The following is an 18182-nucleotide window of genomic DNA, read 5'->3' as shown; positions in this document are numbered from 1 at the left end:
AGGTTACTTTATCATAACTTCAGACATACAACAGTAATTTTCCCCACTGCACCCTCTCTGCAAAACCTAGATCAATGCAAGTAGATATGGAATGTGCACAGCGCCAATCCCAGGCAAAGATGTACAGGGGCAAAATAGCAAAAGCATTTAATAGCAGAAACATTAAACTCCTGGGGAGTTCAAAAAGGGTCCCAGGGAATTCAAGGCAAACGTCAACAGTGAATCTTCACACATCCAGATGTACCCACTGACCTGGAGCATGACTGTTCAAAGTGCATGGCTGTGGTTTCTGTTTTGTTTTTAAAACATCTATGTGTTGTATGCATTGCAGCCTCATCAACTTTTCTAATCAAAAACTTTCCAGAAATGTGATGCCTACCAAAGGGGCAAAGGCCCAAAGTAGCTTCTGGATACACCCCAGTTTAGCCAGTTTTGATTAGGGCCAATCATAGAAGAATGTGCCCAATCCATTATTTGCCTTAAGTTTCTGGGATACTGTCAGGGATATGACAACATCAGGGAGGAATATTAAGAAAGGACTAAAGAAAGGAAAAAAAAAAAAAAAGATCACTATGGTCCATGGCATGGAGATGTTCACTGGGCAATGATATAGTTCAGTCTTATACACTTAAAGAACTAAAAGGCAAATGAAATTTTAGGAGTTTGCTTCAGAAAAGAAAGATACCTGTTCCCACAAAGCAGTTAACAGTGGAACTCATTACCACAGGACACAGTAGGTGCAAAAAGTGCATGTGGGTTCAGAAAAGATTAGCTAAATTCATAGAGCAAAACACTTGCTACTAATCAGACACATACTGAGTCAAACAGATTTCTGGTCTGACCCAGGATGGTTCTTCCATCGAGCAGCAGGCTGCACCACTTGCAGTCAGATGACTGGAAATAGTTCTAGAAATACTGGAAGTGTTTTCAGAAAAAAACTGAACCAACTGTACATATTTGCAGAGGTTGGCAGAAAATTCTGGAAGAGTATTATATAAAATAGCAATAGACTTTTGGGATGCTCTGAGAGGGATCTTATTTTAAAGCGGCTCCTGAGACTGCACTGCTTGCTGAAGCAGGTATTATCTTGGTAGGAAAGGTTATTTCACATTTGATAAAGAAAACATAAGCAGAGGTGAGGATTTAAGTAAGGCAAATAAACTACTCAGATCTACAATACTTTAAAGAAACCTTGCTGGTGGTGTAGTTGGTGACATTTAGTACTCAGGAAAGCTGGAAACCGAAGGCCATGATCACAGCCAGGCACACAGTGTGAGCAGACACTATGTAAAACTTCCCCAGGCAGTCCTGCCAACACATCTCAGCCCTAACGTTCAGTGCTCATAACAATCCCATTTTGTCCCTCTCCTCAGCAACACCAAGGGACGCGTTTTTAAAGAGTCTGATTTTATGCCCATGAAGTTCCCATCTAGCCAACTGACTCAACATGTGGCCTACACAAACTAGGTACAGTGCAGTTATCTTTAGAATACCAGTTGTCACAGTTAAATAGAAGCACAACAGGAATTCCAGTTTCAACTTTGTAAAGCCTTCAGATATTCAGTTAAAAAGGCTAAAATAAAAATGAAATGTTTCTTTCTACCTGCTAATCTTGTGACTCTCCCAAGGGATGTGAAAACCAAACTTCTTTTTTGACAGAATGTGCATTATTACTAGCTTAAGAAATAATCCTGCAATCAAAATAGAGTATTTTTTCCTTGTGGAGTATAAGCGAGATCAAAATCTAACTCTACCGCACCTCTGAGAACTGTGCAGTATTAGCAGGAGGGAAATACACTAAACACAGAAAAGAAGGAGGATACAACTCAAAAACCTGAAGGAAACATTAAGTACCATTTTATAAGCGGTTTTCCTGACCACGCCTTTAATACCTGTGTCATGGTTTATTCATCCAGAAAATGTTAATAACAAAGAATCTGAAGAGACTGAAGTAACTTATTACTTGTAGACCACTTGAAGACAGCCACTGAATAACAACGTATGTGCAAACTGGTGTTTTAGCTCTCATTTGGAGAACCTGACGTTCAAAGTTATTGTAAAATTTGCTTTCCTTCACAAAAAGTGAGAACACTGGCATTACACGAGGATGAATTTCAGCTGTCAGAGGCTAAGATGAACCTTTGCTGCTAGCCCTGAAAGTCATGTAATACACAGGCGCATTACTGTGATTGGCACTGAAAATAAACCATCACTCTTCATACGATTCCGTTCACACTCCTACTTTGCAACAAGTATAGAAGCAGTAAGCAAAGACTCGATCACATACCTGTCTGAAGCTAAGAAGTTTAATCCTACATGCCCACATCTCAGCTGATTACAACCGACTCCGTAATAAAAGTTATTTTTCTTTCTCATGAGCTAGCTGAGGTGCTACTATAGATTTTGCTTAAGGTGCCCGAGTTAAGCAGGGCAATCTTAAGCAGTTTAAAAGTATGTCTTTGCTAGTCCACTCAGGATGCAGGAACTGCCGCGTGAGCAGCTCAGCAAGCAGATACTAAGGTAAAAAAACACCTCTCTTAAGGATAATAATCTCTTTAGCTGGTACGTCAGGAGCCAAAAGGGGACATACGAACAAGCTCTGGTCTGTAATGCCCTTCTGCCAGGCAATCTCTGCTACTGGCTGGCACGTAGGGTAAGGTGAATTCTATTTCCTACCCATTTGCTCATGGAGGAAACAAGCCCTGTAATACTTGCTCTCCCTTTATACTAAAGCAATGATGTCAGAGGGCTTTGAGGCCATAGCATAGGCTTACATCTCTGGGTGACCACATTTGGAGACCCCATAATCTGGCCTTTCCTGATCAGTCAGGTACTTACATTCCAAACCTTGCAATATAAACACATTTTAAACACAGTGGATTAATTTAAGGATTCTACAGTTTACTTTTTATTATTATAAAATGACTGACGTATGATACTCATAGCTCAAGAGGAAAGAACTAATAGATGGATATTTGTATTTCAGTATAACATCTATAAATAATATTAATTATGCTCTATTATCATTAATCTGTCATTACCTGCTTCAACCAATTAATTCCTTTCACTTTCCTCAATCTGCACCTTGTTACTATATGATGTTTCATGTTTGTAAGGGCAGGAGACTTCAGCTGCTTGAAAACGGCAGCAAGTTACTCACATTCAGGCTTTGTTAAAGTGACAGCAAGCATCATTGAGACCAAATATAAAAGCCAGATTGGAGGAGGTTATACAAAATTCAAGCGGCAAGCACTTCTCCTTTTATCTGACAGTTACTATTAAAAGGCCATATGTCATTCTGTAACACATAAAATTTAAACACAAGAGACAGAGATAGAGTTCCACGTTAAGAACAGAGCACCTTCCCTCTACAGATGGTCTACTTCCTACGGATGGGACAGAACTAAACTGAAGCTCTAACTGAACAGTTTCTCTACCAGCAGCCAAAGACATCACACATCCCCTCCCTGTTGGATGCAGTGCCTCAAAGGCAGTACCTCTGTCCAGGATACCCAATCTTGAGATGGTGCTGTTTCCAAACTGGATTCAATAAACCCATCCCAAAAGTAACACCTACACCCCTGAAGCATGCCCAGCCACAGTAGTTGGAACAGAAAATACGCCTCCATAACTAGATCTTAGGATACTTTGAGGACTCATTCATTATCTGCAACTAAATCTGTATGCATATCTAACCTTAAAATTAGATAAGAAAGGCATATGAAATGTTTAATCAGGAAACACTAAATTTCAATAAAATCAAAGATATTTCTAAATAATTGAGAGAAAAAAAGAACCTCAAAACATTTTCATCACAACTTAAGCCTGGACTTACTTTGCACACTTTTGGGTTCAACACTAAGGCTGAAGGCTTTTGTTTTAGAAATTTCATTCTCAGAAATTAACAAAGGGCATTGATCATTAGTAAAAATGAACCACAGTCTTACATGTACTCACTTCCTTTATCCACAGCAATTTTGGTGGCTGCATTTCCACAGACATCACTCCCCCTACATAGCTCAAAACCCTGTGTTGCGTTGCATTGATGTGCTCAACTTGACTGACTGCACGATGGTCCATCCACATAATAACATTCCTATAGTTTTGCCCTTGAGGAGAAAAAAAAAAAAAGATAATATTTTAGATCTGGTTTAACGCCACCTTAGTACTGTAAGTTACCAGACTCTAAGCTGCTTCACACTTTCATTTCTACATAGAAAACTCAAATTCTATTTGTGTTAATAATCCACAGATATCTAAAGATAAAATCCTAGCCCTCTGAGCCAGCTTTAAGACATACTGAGCACAGAGAATGCTGACTGAAACCAATCAGGCTTGTAAGCATCCAATAACCTTGAAACGCTATGCTCTTGTAGACTGTATTTCATTCAAAGAACCCAAACTTTTTGACAAAGTACACATATTTAGTTAAAGATATAAAGAAGCATTTTGGTGACCATTACCCCCCATTTCAGGGGGGTAATTTGCTGAAATGCTTTTATTTTGGATGTGGAAGGAAAAAGGATTTGGCAAGTCTGCATGACACGTGAGAATAAGATAAAAAACATTTTATCAAAATTAACCTACAGAGGACCTGCTAGACAGATGGAGCAGTAATCCAGATGACACCTCAGATTCCTCTCCTTCTAAGTACACTGCACACTCAATTTCATGACACAGCCACTCATGCATAATCAATAATATGAAAACATATTCCAAGACAAGGCAGGAGTAGGAGGCACACCAATATTTCTAACATGGATTGAAATACAACTTAGAACTGTGAGACTGCCTGAAACCACACCATTGCATGCCCATACCAATGTGACAGTATTCAGTGCATTCTTGTCTTTTTATTTAACAACACTGCGTAAACTCAAAGTTCTTGGGGGTATCAGAGAATAAAAAATGAGAACTGAGTTTGACTAATAGACCAAAATAGCCCCAGACATCATCAGGCATTGAACAGATTGTAAGAGACTCTCAAACTGAAAAATAAATAATCTCATCTAAATTTGGCGAAGGACATTTTGGGGGCAAAGCTGGTTGTTTGAGAAGGATGGGGGAAGATGACAAATACATCTGAGAATAGAAAGGGAACATACACAGAATTGTGATTATGGCTCTCTAACTCCTGATTTAGCACACATCTAATCTTAAATGGGATTCACTGAAAAAAAGTGTATCACAGACTTTTCTTGAATCTTCTGAATCACCTACTAAAAAATTAATTTTAAAAATTAAAATTTTTAGAAAAAGGTCATAGACTGTTTCTGAAGTTTAGCACTGTCCTAGAAAAAAGACACAACACCAGTATAATAAAATACACAAGCTGAACCTCTGGCCTGTCACTCCATGACACAGTAAGCAGTTAGACTGCACTAACACTAACATTTTTAGCATTCCTTTAGCCAGTGTGGATGGGCAATTATACACACTATAAAAACCATAATTAGCAAAGTCTGAAGAAGGAGAAAACATACAGAAAAGAAAAACGACCATAGATTTCTGTAAGAAGCAGTCCCTCTGAACCAAGATTAATGAATTTGATCTTAGGATGCCAAACATTTAGCCAAACAGTAAGTAACTCTCATCTCAAATACAATTTTGTAGTATAATTAAAATAGTAAAACCAGGAAAAAAAGATTTTCGCTCTCTATCTCCAAGAGTCAGCCCCATCACTTGGCATTTGGATGAAATTGTAAGTTCATTCACATCGGTGGCAAAACATGCACAGTAACACCAATTTTTGTGCTGGAGTCCTACCTTCACAGTTGACTGCCAAAGGTTGGAATTGTTTATCCACAACAACAAGGGAACATGTAGCATCAAAACCAACCCCTCGAATCCAGCTAGCATCTACTCCACACACAACTTTCTGCAAATATACAAAACACACATGAATACAAATATATCCATATATATGCAGGTGCCATGTGAACTAATGAGTACAAAAAATAAGTTACAAGTTAGGAATGCAGGCTCAAACACTGAAATTCTTGAGATTCAGTATTCTTTAACACCTCTAATCAAAAATACACCAAATTACCAAAAATTCTTTGGTTTTCAAAACTGAATTCAAAGGTCCACGAAAAGTTCTTTAATAGGTTTTTAATCTTAGTATCCATAGTCCTGGATAAAAGCAGGAAGCGCAAAAATATCAGAAAATAAAGGTAGCCGAAAACTAGCAATGCTAATTTTCTGTCTTTTCTAAAAGCTTGGAGTTGAGCTGCATGTGAAACATGGACACAGGATTAGGGCCAAGTGTTTCCATCAGTTACTCCACTCAGTCCCCACCTGTGGAAGCTACTATCTTCTAAAATTGTCTTGGTGATACTGTGCCCCAGCTTTTTGTCTTGCAATAGTGAAAGGTCCCAAAAATAAAGTTGGTCAAAACCTGTAGCAGTGATACCACTTCTGCAATGCACACCTTTTCAAAAGCTCTGCTACCAAGAGTTTGGATAGCAAACTTTTTGGAAGGTTTTCCAAAAAAAAATAAAAAAAAAAAAAAATAAAAAAAAAAATCACCACACCAAAAGGTCTGAACTTCATGGCTTCCAGCAGCACTGGAAAAAAAAACACAACACCCACATGGATTATGTGCCAAGTGAGGTTGCAAGACACCTAAAATGTAACACCGTAATAAATTGCTACTTCTCAGCAACAATAAAAGTATCATTATTGTAATTAGTACTATAACAAAAGACTTTCACTAGACTTGCTACAGTGCCAGTCTCTTACCGGCTCTGTAAAGCTATAGTTTCAGAGACCGTATTTTATTGCTTACATATAAGAGATTGTATTTAAAGAAGTCCAGAGCAAGAACAAAGCAATTCACAAAAAGAAAAATCAAATAAGCAGACTAAAGATTTGCTCTGCTTTAACATCAAGCTGTTCTTCCCTATCACTCCTGTCATTCCCCTCTTTTCCTTCCTTCCCCCTCACCTCATCTCCTTCATCTCAGAGCATTTCTGCAGAGCCAAGCTCATTAATGTTTGAAAAGGCTGATCAATAACAAGAGAATGGGTGAACTGTCCATCTGCAAATTACCAAGCATATCATGAATATTTAAAAAGCCAACCTTAGAACATGGAGCAGGCTGGGGCTTTAGGATGAATGGCCTACAGGTGCACTGCCAAGCAAGGTCACTAATTTACTTTTACCACCAGCATGTATAGGCAGATCGTTGGACCAGAGGGTACAAATTTTCCCTCAGAGTAAGGTTTATTTCAATCTAGTTTTATGCTTGATACTATCCACAAATGTGTATAATTTATTTTGGGCTCATAATAGTGGACAGGCATCTTAATGAGGAGGATCACAGGTGGCAGGCATTATATTAGACACCATCCAGGAACGAGATTACAACTTCACTACAATAAATGCTCCTTTGTGACTCCAGTGCAGCACAATGCATGTCTTTAAATAGATGCATTACCAGGTTCTGAGCAACCTTGACTCTTCAAAAAACTATCTTGTGGCTAGAACATACACCAGCAAAACAAAACCCACAGATGTGAATCTTGAAGGCAGTGGGTAAGTGCTGCCTCTGAGCTAACAGCGCCAAAGAAGGGCTTCCATTCTATTTTCAGTTGTATCACAAGCTTCCTTCACTCTGTCCTTCAGCTCCTCACCTATATAACTGACATTGTGAGGCTACATCAGCCATATCCTCAAGGTGCCTTTAATGCACAAGGATGGTTATAAGCTACACAGTCATACAGCACGCACGGAACTGGATGTTTACGGCCAGTGACTGGAAGACCTTAAACCTCCAAAACTTGAAGAGCTACCTGCAGCACATACCTCCCTCATTTTCTCTTTCTTTGCATACCTTTGTGACTGAGCAACAGGCAGCCCATATGTCTGCAGAGGATTGCTCATAGTGGTCTGGTTGGGGTTCCCAAATTTGGATTGGCTGATCTGCATGTGCCACTACTGTCCCAAACTCGTCTACCAAAGCTGCACGAACACTTGCTGACCCAACATCAATTCCAACATAGTATTTTACTGGAGGCTGCTTCTTACTGTGCATTTTTAATAAGACCTGTTGTGGGGAAAAAAAAACCAAACAGGTTAAAAACAGATAAAATGACTGATGATGCAAAGCTGTGCTGAACAGCACAGGAAAGATGATGGGCAGGCACTTTGTTTGATAACTCCTTTTTGCAGCAAGTCTTCACTTGGCATTTTTTAATTAATTTGAAGTTTCGAGTCTTGCATTAGTTGTACTTTTTTTCTTCAAATGTTTTTATATAAGTTGCATGGCACAGAAGCTCCTGAAAAGCAAAGTGTAAATTCACCTGTAAAAATATGCATGCTATGATAAAGTTCATGCACTCATACAAACAAGGAACTGAGCTGTGGTCATACAGCATCATGCCTACACAAAGGGAAAAAGGGGAGGGAGGTAGGAAGGGAAGGAAAAGTTATGGTTCCAAACTCAGCAGCAATCAGGAGCTGGTGCTCTACACAGACAGGAAATTTCAATCCAGAGACTCCTGGGTTTTCCTGAATTCTGGCACATAGGAAAACTGCTGATGCCTGGTAAGTTGGATTCACCTCTGGGCAAGACAGCAACAACCACCACAGGTATGTCATTGCCTCCATGCAAACATATTATACTCCTGAAGTAGTGGAAGGGGTGGTGTGCCTGGCTCCACCGAACCCTGACCTGAAGAGGAACAAGGAGGCAAAAGCTGCTGCCTCCCATAAAGCCAACCAGCTAATGAGTGGCATATTACTGCTGAACGAGACAGTGAGTCAGGCTGAATTTCTGCAGAATCTGAAAACAGTTTCACCCCACAAAAAAGTCGTGTGATGCTGATAATTAAAATAACTAAGTGACAATCTGGTACTTATTACCCAATTTTAAGCCCTCAAAAAAAAAAAAAAAAGAAAAACAACACCTGAAAACCAAACTGGTTAGGTTTTTAAGAGCTATCCACCATCAATCCACACATTTTTAAAGATTCAGAAAATAATTTGCTGAAAATGTGTTGAGTTATGAGAGCATCCCAGGAAATCTCTGCCTACTCTCTGACAACCTACAAGAACAAAGTGAGGTTAAGTTAATTGATTTAATTATTCACAATGAGTTGCTTACTTCACTATATTACGTTTAACTACTTGACATTTAATACAGTGACAAATGCACTGTACTTAATTTCTCACAGTGTGTCCTTAATTAATAGTTAACATTTACATTTTGATCAAGCTGGGAGTAAGAGCTGATACAAAGTATTTAAAACGTCAGACAAGTACCAAGCTTACTGCTTGTATGAATCTCCTAATAAGCCTCTAACACACAGAACTTGGCTGATGTGTTAGCTTCTGATTTCCAGAAAATGAATGGATCAATTATAATTTGATGAATACACAGTATTTATTGAGCACCAAAATGGCTCTGCTTAAAAACAGCCCATCTCGCCCAAAGAAGTGACCTGGATTACTTCTGTATATGGAAGATGGGTTGTTTAGAGGAAGGGACATGGGCAAAGGCGGAAAGATAGGGAAAGTACTGCTCAGTAGAACAACAGGATCATTCAAATTTCAAATTAATCCTATATATATTTTTTGAAATAACTACAGTTTAGTGGCAAAGTATACCAAAACCCCAATAGAAAAAGCAGTGGAACAGAAAACTGTGAAAGTCATCTTTCTACCTTCAGACAATAACAGCTGATCATATAGCCATATAAATGGTACTCAACTTTGGGAGCAATTTTTTTTTCTTGTTTTATTTCTACAAGACAAAAAAGAAGCCTTTTTCCCCGCCCCCATGAAACATCTTGAATATAGGTCAAGATTTATCCTTTGGTGTCGGTCTGAACATAGTGTTGGCACAATGTAAGTGCTGGTTCACATCTATGGTTGGCTTGTAACCACTGCAGTTGATGGCTATTACAAATCTATTATCACTGAGGGTTCGAGGTAGCAGGTGAAATATAGAAAAAAAAAAAAAAGAGAAAGGCAGTCAACTGTCTCAGAAAACTCATAATCCAAGGATCATCCCAGATAATAAGTAAACAGTGTAACAACTGAATTAAGACAAATTTTCATTTGCATTTGAAAAAGCATAAGCCAACACCTTGACTAAAGAAAACTATGCAGCTTCCCCTCATCCTACCCCATTAAATGGTTCATGGAAATGTGGTTAGTCAGTGCAGTTCTGTGATCACCACCTGTCCCGTACAACCATTCTGTACTGCCTCAGTCTGTCATCTCATGCTTAGACTACCACTGCTGGGGGCCAGGGACCATTTTATTTTTTTCTTCGTTTGGACAGCATTGGCACAAGGGAGTTCTGTCCATCACTAAAGCTCCTACGGAGCCCGGTACCAACCAAAGCAGTTGTCACATCACATTCTCTATGCGCCACGGCAGGGTCACTTGAGGAAGCTGTACAGATCATTAGCCTCCAACAATAATCAGAAACTAGAAAAAACTCAAAGCTACAGAGCATATTGTGGTACTGATGGAAATACTAGCTACTCTCTTTCAGCAGGGCAATACACACTAATCTTGTTAAGCAAGGTCATCTGTTCAAGCGATGAGCAATCAGCTAAAAATAATGGTGTGCCATGAGTCTAACACCTAGGAATACTGGCAAGAAAGCTTGCTTTATTTTCTTGGCCCTGGCTCTATGACCTGGTCAGACTAACAAAAGCTAATGCCTCTGTCACAGAGAGGACAATTCTCCTGATATCAGTGATTAATACTGCATCTGTCAGCTGGGGATACTTACAGCACTCTGCATCCTCCTCTTAGGCCTTGGCTGTAAAAGCAGTTTTAAGACATTCTTTTCAACAGATGATGTTCACTTTTTCGTTTTGCACTCCATCTCCTCAAAGCTTAAAAAGCTGGCTGCAGATGCTGCTAGCTACTTGCAAGAAATTTCACTATAAAAAAATTGCATAACACTGTTCCTGATACTAGCTCACAAATTTCCCGGTTTTCCCCTATTTCGGCACTGCCTTTAGCTGCTGACATAAAAAGAAGAGAATAAACCACAAGCTGCAAAGCAGTTGTGTTTTTTTTTTAAACATAGGCAAATCTTTCTTACTTGCTTTTCACAAAATACAAATAGCAAAAGGAGTATTTTGCATCCTGCCTCCTTCTCACACACACACACAATATTACTCTAATTTTTTATTTCTCTTCCCTGTATGGCAGCCTTGGTTTTAGGCTCATTAATGTGTTTTTGCTCCTTAGAGAACAAGCTTAACAGATGTTAGAGAATTAAGCTCATAGTACCTCCTACTCAGCACTTAAAATTATGGCTTTGCATTGGATTCTTCCCACAAATATTTGAAACCTGGAACCCAATCAGCCCATGTAATGTTTACTTTCCTTTTTTCCTTACTAAGCAATCAGGATGCACACGTGTGAGTGACTGTGCAGGAGGCAGAGTTTGTTCAGATGCTCAAGCAGTACATATCAGTCTATGCATATCCACTATTTTATTTCTGTATATTGGTGGACAACCAGCAAGAAACAGTTAAGTGACAGAGTCCAAAACCACAAACCTATTCAAACTAGTCCTCTGAGTAAAGCTCATCTAGATTTACAAAGCAATGCTTCAATATCTTACGAAAAAAGGCTAAAAAAAAAAAAATATTAATCCTTTTTTCAAGCACAGCAAGCCCTAAGTTACTGAGGCTTTTCAAAGTATAGTGTCTCTGCAATGGGATCTGATCTGCTTGCAGACACATCATTTGATGCCACGGGTTTTTTTGGAATACCAATCACTTGGTATGCCACCTACTTGTCAGCCGGATCCACAAAAAGCACTGTCATCTCTAGGTCATAAGTGTCACCAGTTAGGGACTCTGCCTAAAGCTATTTCTTGAGAACCTAAGAACTCAGCAGTAAGGCTGGTGGAAAATATTTAGCCAAAGTACTTCATTAAGAATTTAAAGAGGAATGCTGTCGTTCAGTTTTGTTTACAGAATATTCCCTTAGTACAAGAGGAGGCTCCAAATCAGAAATGAAAAAACCCTTTAACTGAGTTCAGAGGTAGAAGGTCCCAGCACAAACCTCCTGCTTTGGAATCCAGACATCTATGTTCATTGCCATGTGCAAATAAAATTTTGTTGTGCAATTAAAACTCCGTATCTCCTCGGTTCTTAGCATACAGCTTCTGCAGTCAATACAATCATGAGAAAAACAGTGAACCTGTTCAAATAAAGAGTCCTAGCGGTCCAGTCAGACAGGTCAGTTCCTTGAGCACAATATTCCTAACAAGACGCCAAAATACTTGATGCATGCATGATGCATGTTTATGGACTTTCCACGTGGTGAAAGCAGTGGTGATAATGCCACCACCTTTGACATCGCTGAAGTATCTAAATCATGAAGCTTGGCTTCTTGCAGGCAAGAAAAAAGGCCCCCAAAACTTCAATACAGCTCTGCCTGTCCATCGCAGAATTAGGGCCTCATATTTACAACTTATTATTTGGATGTGCAAACAGAAAGAGAGGGAGAGGGGAAAAAAAAAAATTTAAGAGACATGTCCAGCTTGACCATGTTAGTGCATGACTGCAACTGCTAAGATAGGACGAGAAGCCAAAATTCCCTCCAAGCACTAAAACAGCAATGGCCTCTTTCTTTGCAAATCACAGCAGGGACAGAATGGCTTTTCAAACAAGCATTTATGATCAAAGGGTTGCAACATATGATAAATATTTATATGGCCCATTAAATAATAGTCTGTATAAATATTATTCAAAATGTGCGTGCTGGAAACCACAGACTTCCCAGTTTATCCTTAAACAAATGTGCTAGTTTTCCCACATAGGCAATGAAAAAAAAAAAAAAAAGAGGAGGGATGAAACTGTCATTAGGCAAAAATATTTCTTTAAAAAAAAGAAAATCCTTAACATTGTTTATTTTAATTTAAAAGGAATGACTAAGTAACCACATGACTGTTTCATTACAACTAACTACTAAACTCAGTCTGCCCTACCTTACCTCATAGTTATCAAATTGCCAGGACATACCTTGCTGTTAAAGCTACAGTACAGGAAGGCTGCACACTCACATGCACACAGGCCGAAGCTCAGCAGAAGTATTTGTCAGAGGCAAGTATAGATTTTGTGGTATTGTGTGCTTAAATACAAGGAATTATAAAGGACTGGCACATCTGTTTTAAACTTTGATCTTTGGAACACTGCAAGCTGCCCAGACCAGAGATCACAGATAAACAGTATGCTTTTAGTACCGCAGCTGTGCTTTTCTATGGATTACTGGGAAAAAGATTAACAGGCTCAAATTAGGCTGCATAATCTTAGTGTGAAAAGATCTAAATATGTTAAATAAAAGCCACTTTTCAATTGTAGAAAGGAGATAAAACTAAAGAAGCATTTTTGACATTATATTGGAAATTCAGCACTTTGTTGGCTTTCTAGGGTTACAGTAAACTAACAAAACTGGTGGTGGTAGAGTGGCAAATCTCTTCTTGAAGACAGTGAACTCCCTTTCCTCTTCCAGGATCTTTAATTCCTGTTTGGATGTGAAGCAACAAAGGCGGCACATGTCTGTGTGGGAGAGTGGGAGCAGATGGGGAATTCTAACACTGCGTTGAAGGGCAGTACTAATATAGAATAAAATCCTTAAATGCCCAAGGGACTATGCTATAACTATCAACAAGCATTTCTTTTTCAGCTTCCCAACAGCAAGCAAAACAAAAACAAGAAACAAAAGCACACCTCGTCTCCCCTTTTCCCTTCCCAAAACAGAAACATGTACATGCAGGAGATCTCCCTCTTAGTAATGTGAGGTCTGTGTTAACAATAACAAAATTGGAATAAGTAAAAACCAAGCTGAAGAAAGTATGCTTCTTCACTAAAAACCAAACACTTCTAGATAATGTCATCCATTCTCTGGTAAATTCTGTGAAGGTTTCTCACATCTTAGAACAAGGAAAAGCAGCTGCAAATAGTGGAAGAGAGCTCATTTTAGTAGTAGAATCAGACCCCAGCTCCCAGTCTCCTAATACCGAGGTTGTTCCACCAATTACCCTCCCTGACATTGTAACATAGTCTCAATAAACCCCACCACAGGACTGAAAATATTCTACTACTTTCTAGTATTTCTTTTTCTCTCAATAAATAATTCAGTATGGACTAATCTTCTGTAATGTCTCTCCATATCTTCCCCCCCCCCGCCTTTCTCAGTGTCCAAGACAAAGCCATTACTTCATCGCTGCCTTTTGCCCTTCAATTCTATCTTTTGTATTTTAAATACTTTCAGGCCAAATAATTCCACCTGCTCTGATATAAAGCAAGACATATCCCAGTTTATCCTGGTGTAGCTAATTAGCAGAGAAATGAAAATGACTAAGCAAATTACTCTGAGAAATGAGATGCAAAATCTATTTATTTTCAGCTTCTACTGCCTACATAGACATCTCGCTCATGAACAGCGGAAAGATGTCAGCGTGACCAGTGTCAACAAATATCAAGCTCTTAAATGTACAACGGAGTTGTTTTTCTTTATAATCTGCTCTAGAAGAGATTTGTACTAAAAGCGAAAAATGATGCTTGCATTCCAACTCCTCTCTTGAACTCACACTGGCAGATACAGCCCATAGTACTGTTGATCAAATGAGAGCAACGGCATTCTGGACCCTGATTAAAGAGAAGAGCGTGGCTGCACTGGGTCAGATGAAAGGTCCAATTAGTACAGTATCCTACCACAAACAGCAGAAGCCATATAAGAAAAGCATATGCCTGCCCTTTTCATCCAGCGATACTTCCCCAGGACACTTTCTTCCTCCTGCTATCTATAGTAGAGGCACTTCCTGAGCCAGAAATTTTATCTTTAGGATTAGCAGACCTTGAAGGCTTTTTCCTCTCTGAATTTGTTTGTGGTCTTTTTGAATCCAGTGAAACTTTTGCAACTGCAAACTACTGTGGTAATGAGTTATAAAGTTCTATGTAAACAACGCAAGAAAAAGTCCTTTCATTTGTCCTGAGCGTGCCACCTGCTAGTTTTGTTTGATGTGCTTGAGTTCCTGAGCTAGAGGAGACATTAAGCAATTGCTCTGTATTTACCTTCTCCATGCAGTCATGATTACATCGCAGTCTGAATCGTCCCCAGAAGGCTCACTGCAGCTATCTGCAGACCAACAGTGAGGAACTGAACTCACAATCTTCACATGGTCAGGTTAGTCAAAAGGCATTTTTCTGCTCTCTGACTGTTCATAGATGTGGCAATAATAAATACCATAATACTGTGCAGTAGTAAGTACTAATAAGCAAGTAACCATCCCAAGACCGCCTTGGGCAAATAGAGATAGTGCTCAGAGATGCTCACAGTAAAAAAACAATATGTTGGTGTCAACTGACAGGAACAGAGAGGTCCTGCTACGGAAGGCCAAGGATTTCAAACTTCAGGTGGTTCCCAAAACACTGGTCCTCAAAGTGTGTCTAAACAGAGGAATCTGGGAGCTCCTCCCAACTATATGCTTAGAGAAGACTTAAGGCTACTGCACACCCTGGTTTTCTTTGGAAGGAAGATCAAGGCACTCGCACGGTTGTTGCATGCCCCAATAGGCTCTGCATTGCGACAGGCATGAAACCAATGCCGCAGCATGCCTCGCAAAGCAGCCAGGCTGCCCAGTCAGAGACTGTGAGACCAAGGACAGACCAGCAATATCACTGTAAGATTATCAATGTGACAGCGATAAACTGGGCTGTCCCATTTGCTCTCCAGACTGCAACTATGCTGCACAAAAGAAACAAGTTCTGCTCACTCTCTGCTTCACTGCTCGTCTAACACCAGGAATAGCAGGAAACAGCTGCACAGAGGAGCTCTCGGGAAAAAGGAGGGTTGAGCAAAGGGCCACAAGAACACACAAAATGAGATGAGGAGAGATGAGACATGCTACTGCGGAAACCCAACAGCTGCCATTCCCTCCAGGGCGCTCTCAGCCCTGCTTGGACCAGGCCATGACTTCAAAAGCAGGGTCTGATCCTGCACCCATTAAAGTCACTGGCAAAACTCCCAGCTATATTGGTAGTTCAGGATTAAACTCTTGACACTTGTGAACGCCACAGGTGCACTCACATGTCTGCAGGATTTGGAATGCTTGCCATTACCTACAATTTGTCAAACAGAGGAAATGTTGATCAGTTTATGCCAAGACACAATTCTCACGCAGGAAAACCCAAGGACTTAAGAGGGCATGCATATACCAGCACCCTTTCTTCTCCATACCTTGAAAGTGGCAATCAATACAATTCATGCACCCCAACCTATTTAGATCCATACCCTGCTCTGACACTGCAGCTGCATGCATCCCTAAAGGCTGTGCTAATGATCTGGCAGACACACATGTCCCAAATGACACTGCAGAATGCTTGAAGCTCTGAAAGAAGACACTATCTTGTTTACATCGACTGTGAGGGGAAAAAAGTGCCATCTGATCATTACATAAATTCTAGCTGTAACAGCTTCCTGACTAGTTGAAAGGAGGCAACAGGCTCCAAAATGACTGATGGATCCAAATGGTTGGATCCATCAGTTTATTAATCTAATGCTAAGGAAGATCTTTCTTATTCTTGTATGTCTATCACTTTAACCTACTCCATGCTGGACAGAAAGAACAATCTCTGTTCATTCCCTGTAAAAGCGAGGCAGATTCTTGTACTGTGACTTTTGTATTTTTTCATTCTCTGCTATAACGGAAATGGTGAAACTAATAACAATAATAAAAAATAATTAAAAAAATTTAAAAGCCCAAAACACACACACAAAGAAGCATACAGTAAACACATCCTTGCACAATAATAATATTTGCACATAATAATGTTAATTTACAAAATACCCGTTTAAATTATAAAATATAACTTGAACTAGAATGCAATTCAAAAGGCTCAATTAAGAGTTCACGTAACCATACACACCCTAGCTTTAAACTGCATTCCTGGAGCAAACCAGCCTCGGCACCATGAGCTTCAGTGCAGGGTACATACACTTACCTGGAATCCTGGGTAAATAAAGCCATTATGCAAGTGTGGATACCAAATTAGCCAAATTGGGTTCATGCTGATACTCTAACTTTAGTCACATCTGCAGATTCCAGTGCTACATCAAGGTTGAGTTTGGCACTAGCTGTGGGATTATGTATCAGCAGATCAGTGTAAAAATAATTTGTTCTGAGTTCACAGTTTTATGAAATGACAAAACATCAAAATTAGCATTCTGGCTGAAATCCACTGCATTTCCCATCAAGGCTTACACATTTAAGCAACATCTGAACCAACTGTCTATAATTAATCCTGGCAGATACTGGAACACTTAGGCCAGTAGTAGATGCAACAGTGAAATCAATTTTTAAAGACATGTTGTAAACCACTTCTTTCAAGATGCTCAGCCCAGAAGCAAATGTGTGTCTATAAGCCAAATCCACAGTTTACTATACGGTATTTGTTAAGTCTTGCATAGTAAGAGCATGAGAAGAATGACAGCCGTAAGTAATTTGTCATTTTAAAATTAAACATTGCAATTCCAAAAACACTAGCCCTGAAGTTCCTGTCACAACTGCTTAAGAGGAAGTGAGGTTGCACATTAGTTTAGGTTAAAAGAAACACAAATTCTGCACAAAAATCAGATATCTAGATAGACTGTACATGTGTAACATGTCTACATCCCCTTCTTTTTTACAGTGAAAGAAGAATCACATCTGTTCATCTGAACCCAGTGAGTTCTCTTCCTTCTCCCTACATACACATCTGGGCGGGTTTGTTTGGTTTGTTTTTATGAATGCAAAATCTGCCTCGTTAATGATCCTATCAGTCTCATCATTTCAAACTCCCACAAAGACAAGCCCAGAAGGTTACAATGCCAACACCTCTCTGTAAGTTCCCTTCAATGACCTTCTCAAAACATCTCAGAAGTCAAGAGCTTGTAAGCTTGCTTGCCTCAAAGAGCTGAAGGTCACAAATTTTCAAACTTTGTTTTATGAACAGTCTATGTACTTTCCCTTTCACACATGGAAATGCAGAGGGAAACTGAAGGCAGCTCAAGACACCAGAGGTATTAACAAAAGCCAAAAAAAGACAATGCTGATCAGGGATTTCCCTTTGAAAATGAAGCTCAGAAACACATTTCTACCAAGGCCATACCACTACCGTCCATTTTGCACAGCGGGCTCTTTGATATTCCAGTGGTAGATA

General features: G+C 39.5%; 1 protein-coding gene across 1 annotated transcript in view; it reads right to left on the bottom strand.

Moving 5' to 3' along the window:
• Window positions 1–8035, bottom strand: part of FGGY (FGGY carbohydrate kinase domain containing) — a gene marked incomplete at both ends in the record, with an annotated part of 134381 nt that extends 126346 nt beyond the window's left edge. Inside the window, 3 exons of the mRNA XM_082002795.1 lie at window positions 3958–4109; window positions 5767–5878; window positions 7835–8035. Coding sequence (XP_081858921.1) covers window positions 3958–4109; window positions 5767–5878; window positions 7835–8035 — 465 coding nt within the window. The remainder of the gene's footprint in view (window positions 1–3957; window positions 4110–5766; window positions 5879–7834) is intronic.
• Window positions 8036–18182: the final 10147 nt, after the last annotated feature.

This window comes from Phaethon aethereus, assembly GCF_964289735.1.
Source record: "Phaethon aethereus genome assembly, chromosome: 8".
In the NCBI taxonomy this organism is placed as follows: domain Eukaryota; kingdom Metazoa; phylum Chordata; class Aves; order Phaethontiformes; family Phaethontidae; genus Phaethon; species Phaethon aethereus.
Note: the sequence above shows the minus strand (reverse complement) of the source record. Positions and strands in the feature narration are given on the sequence as shown.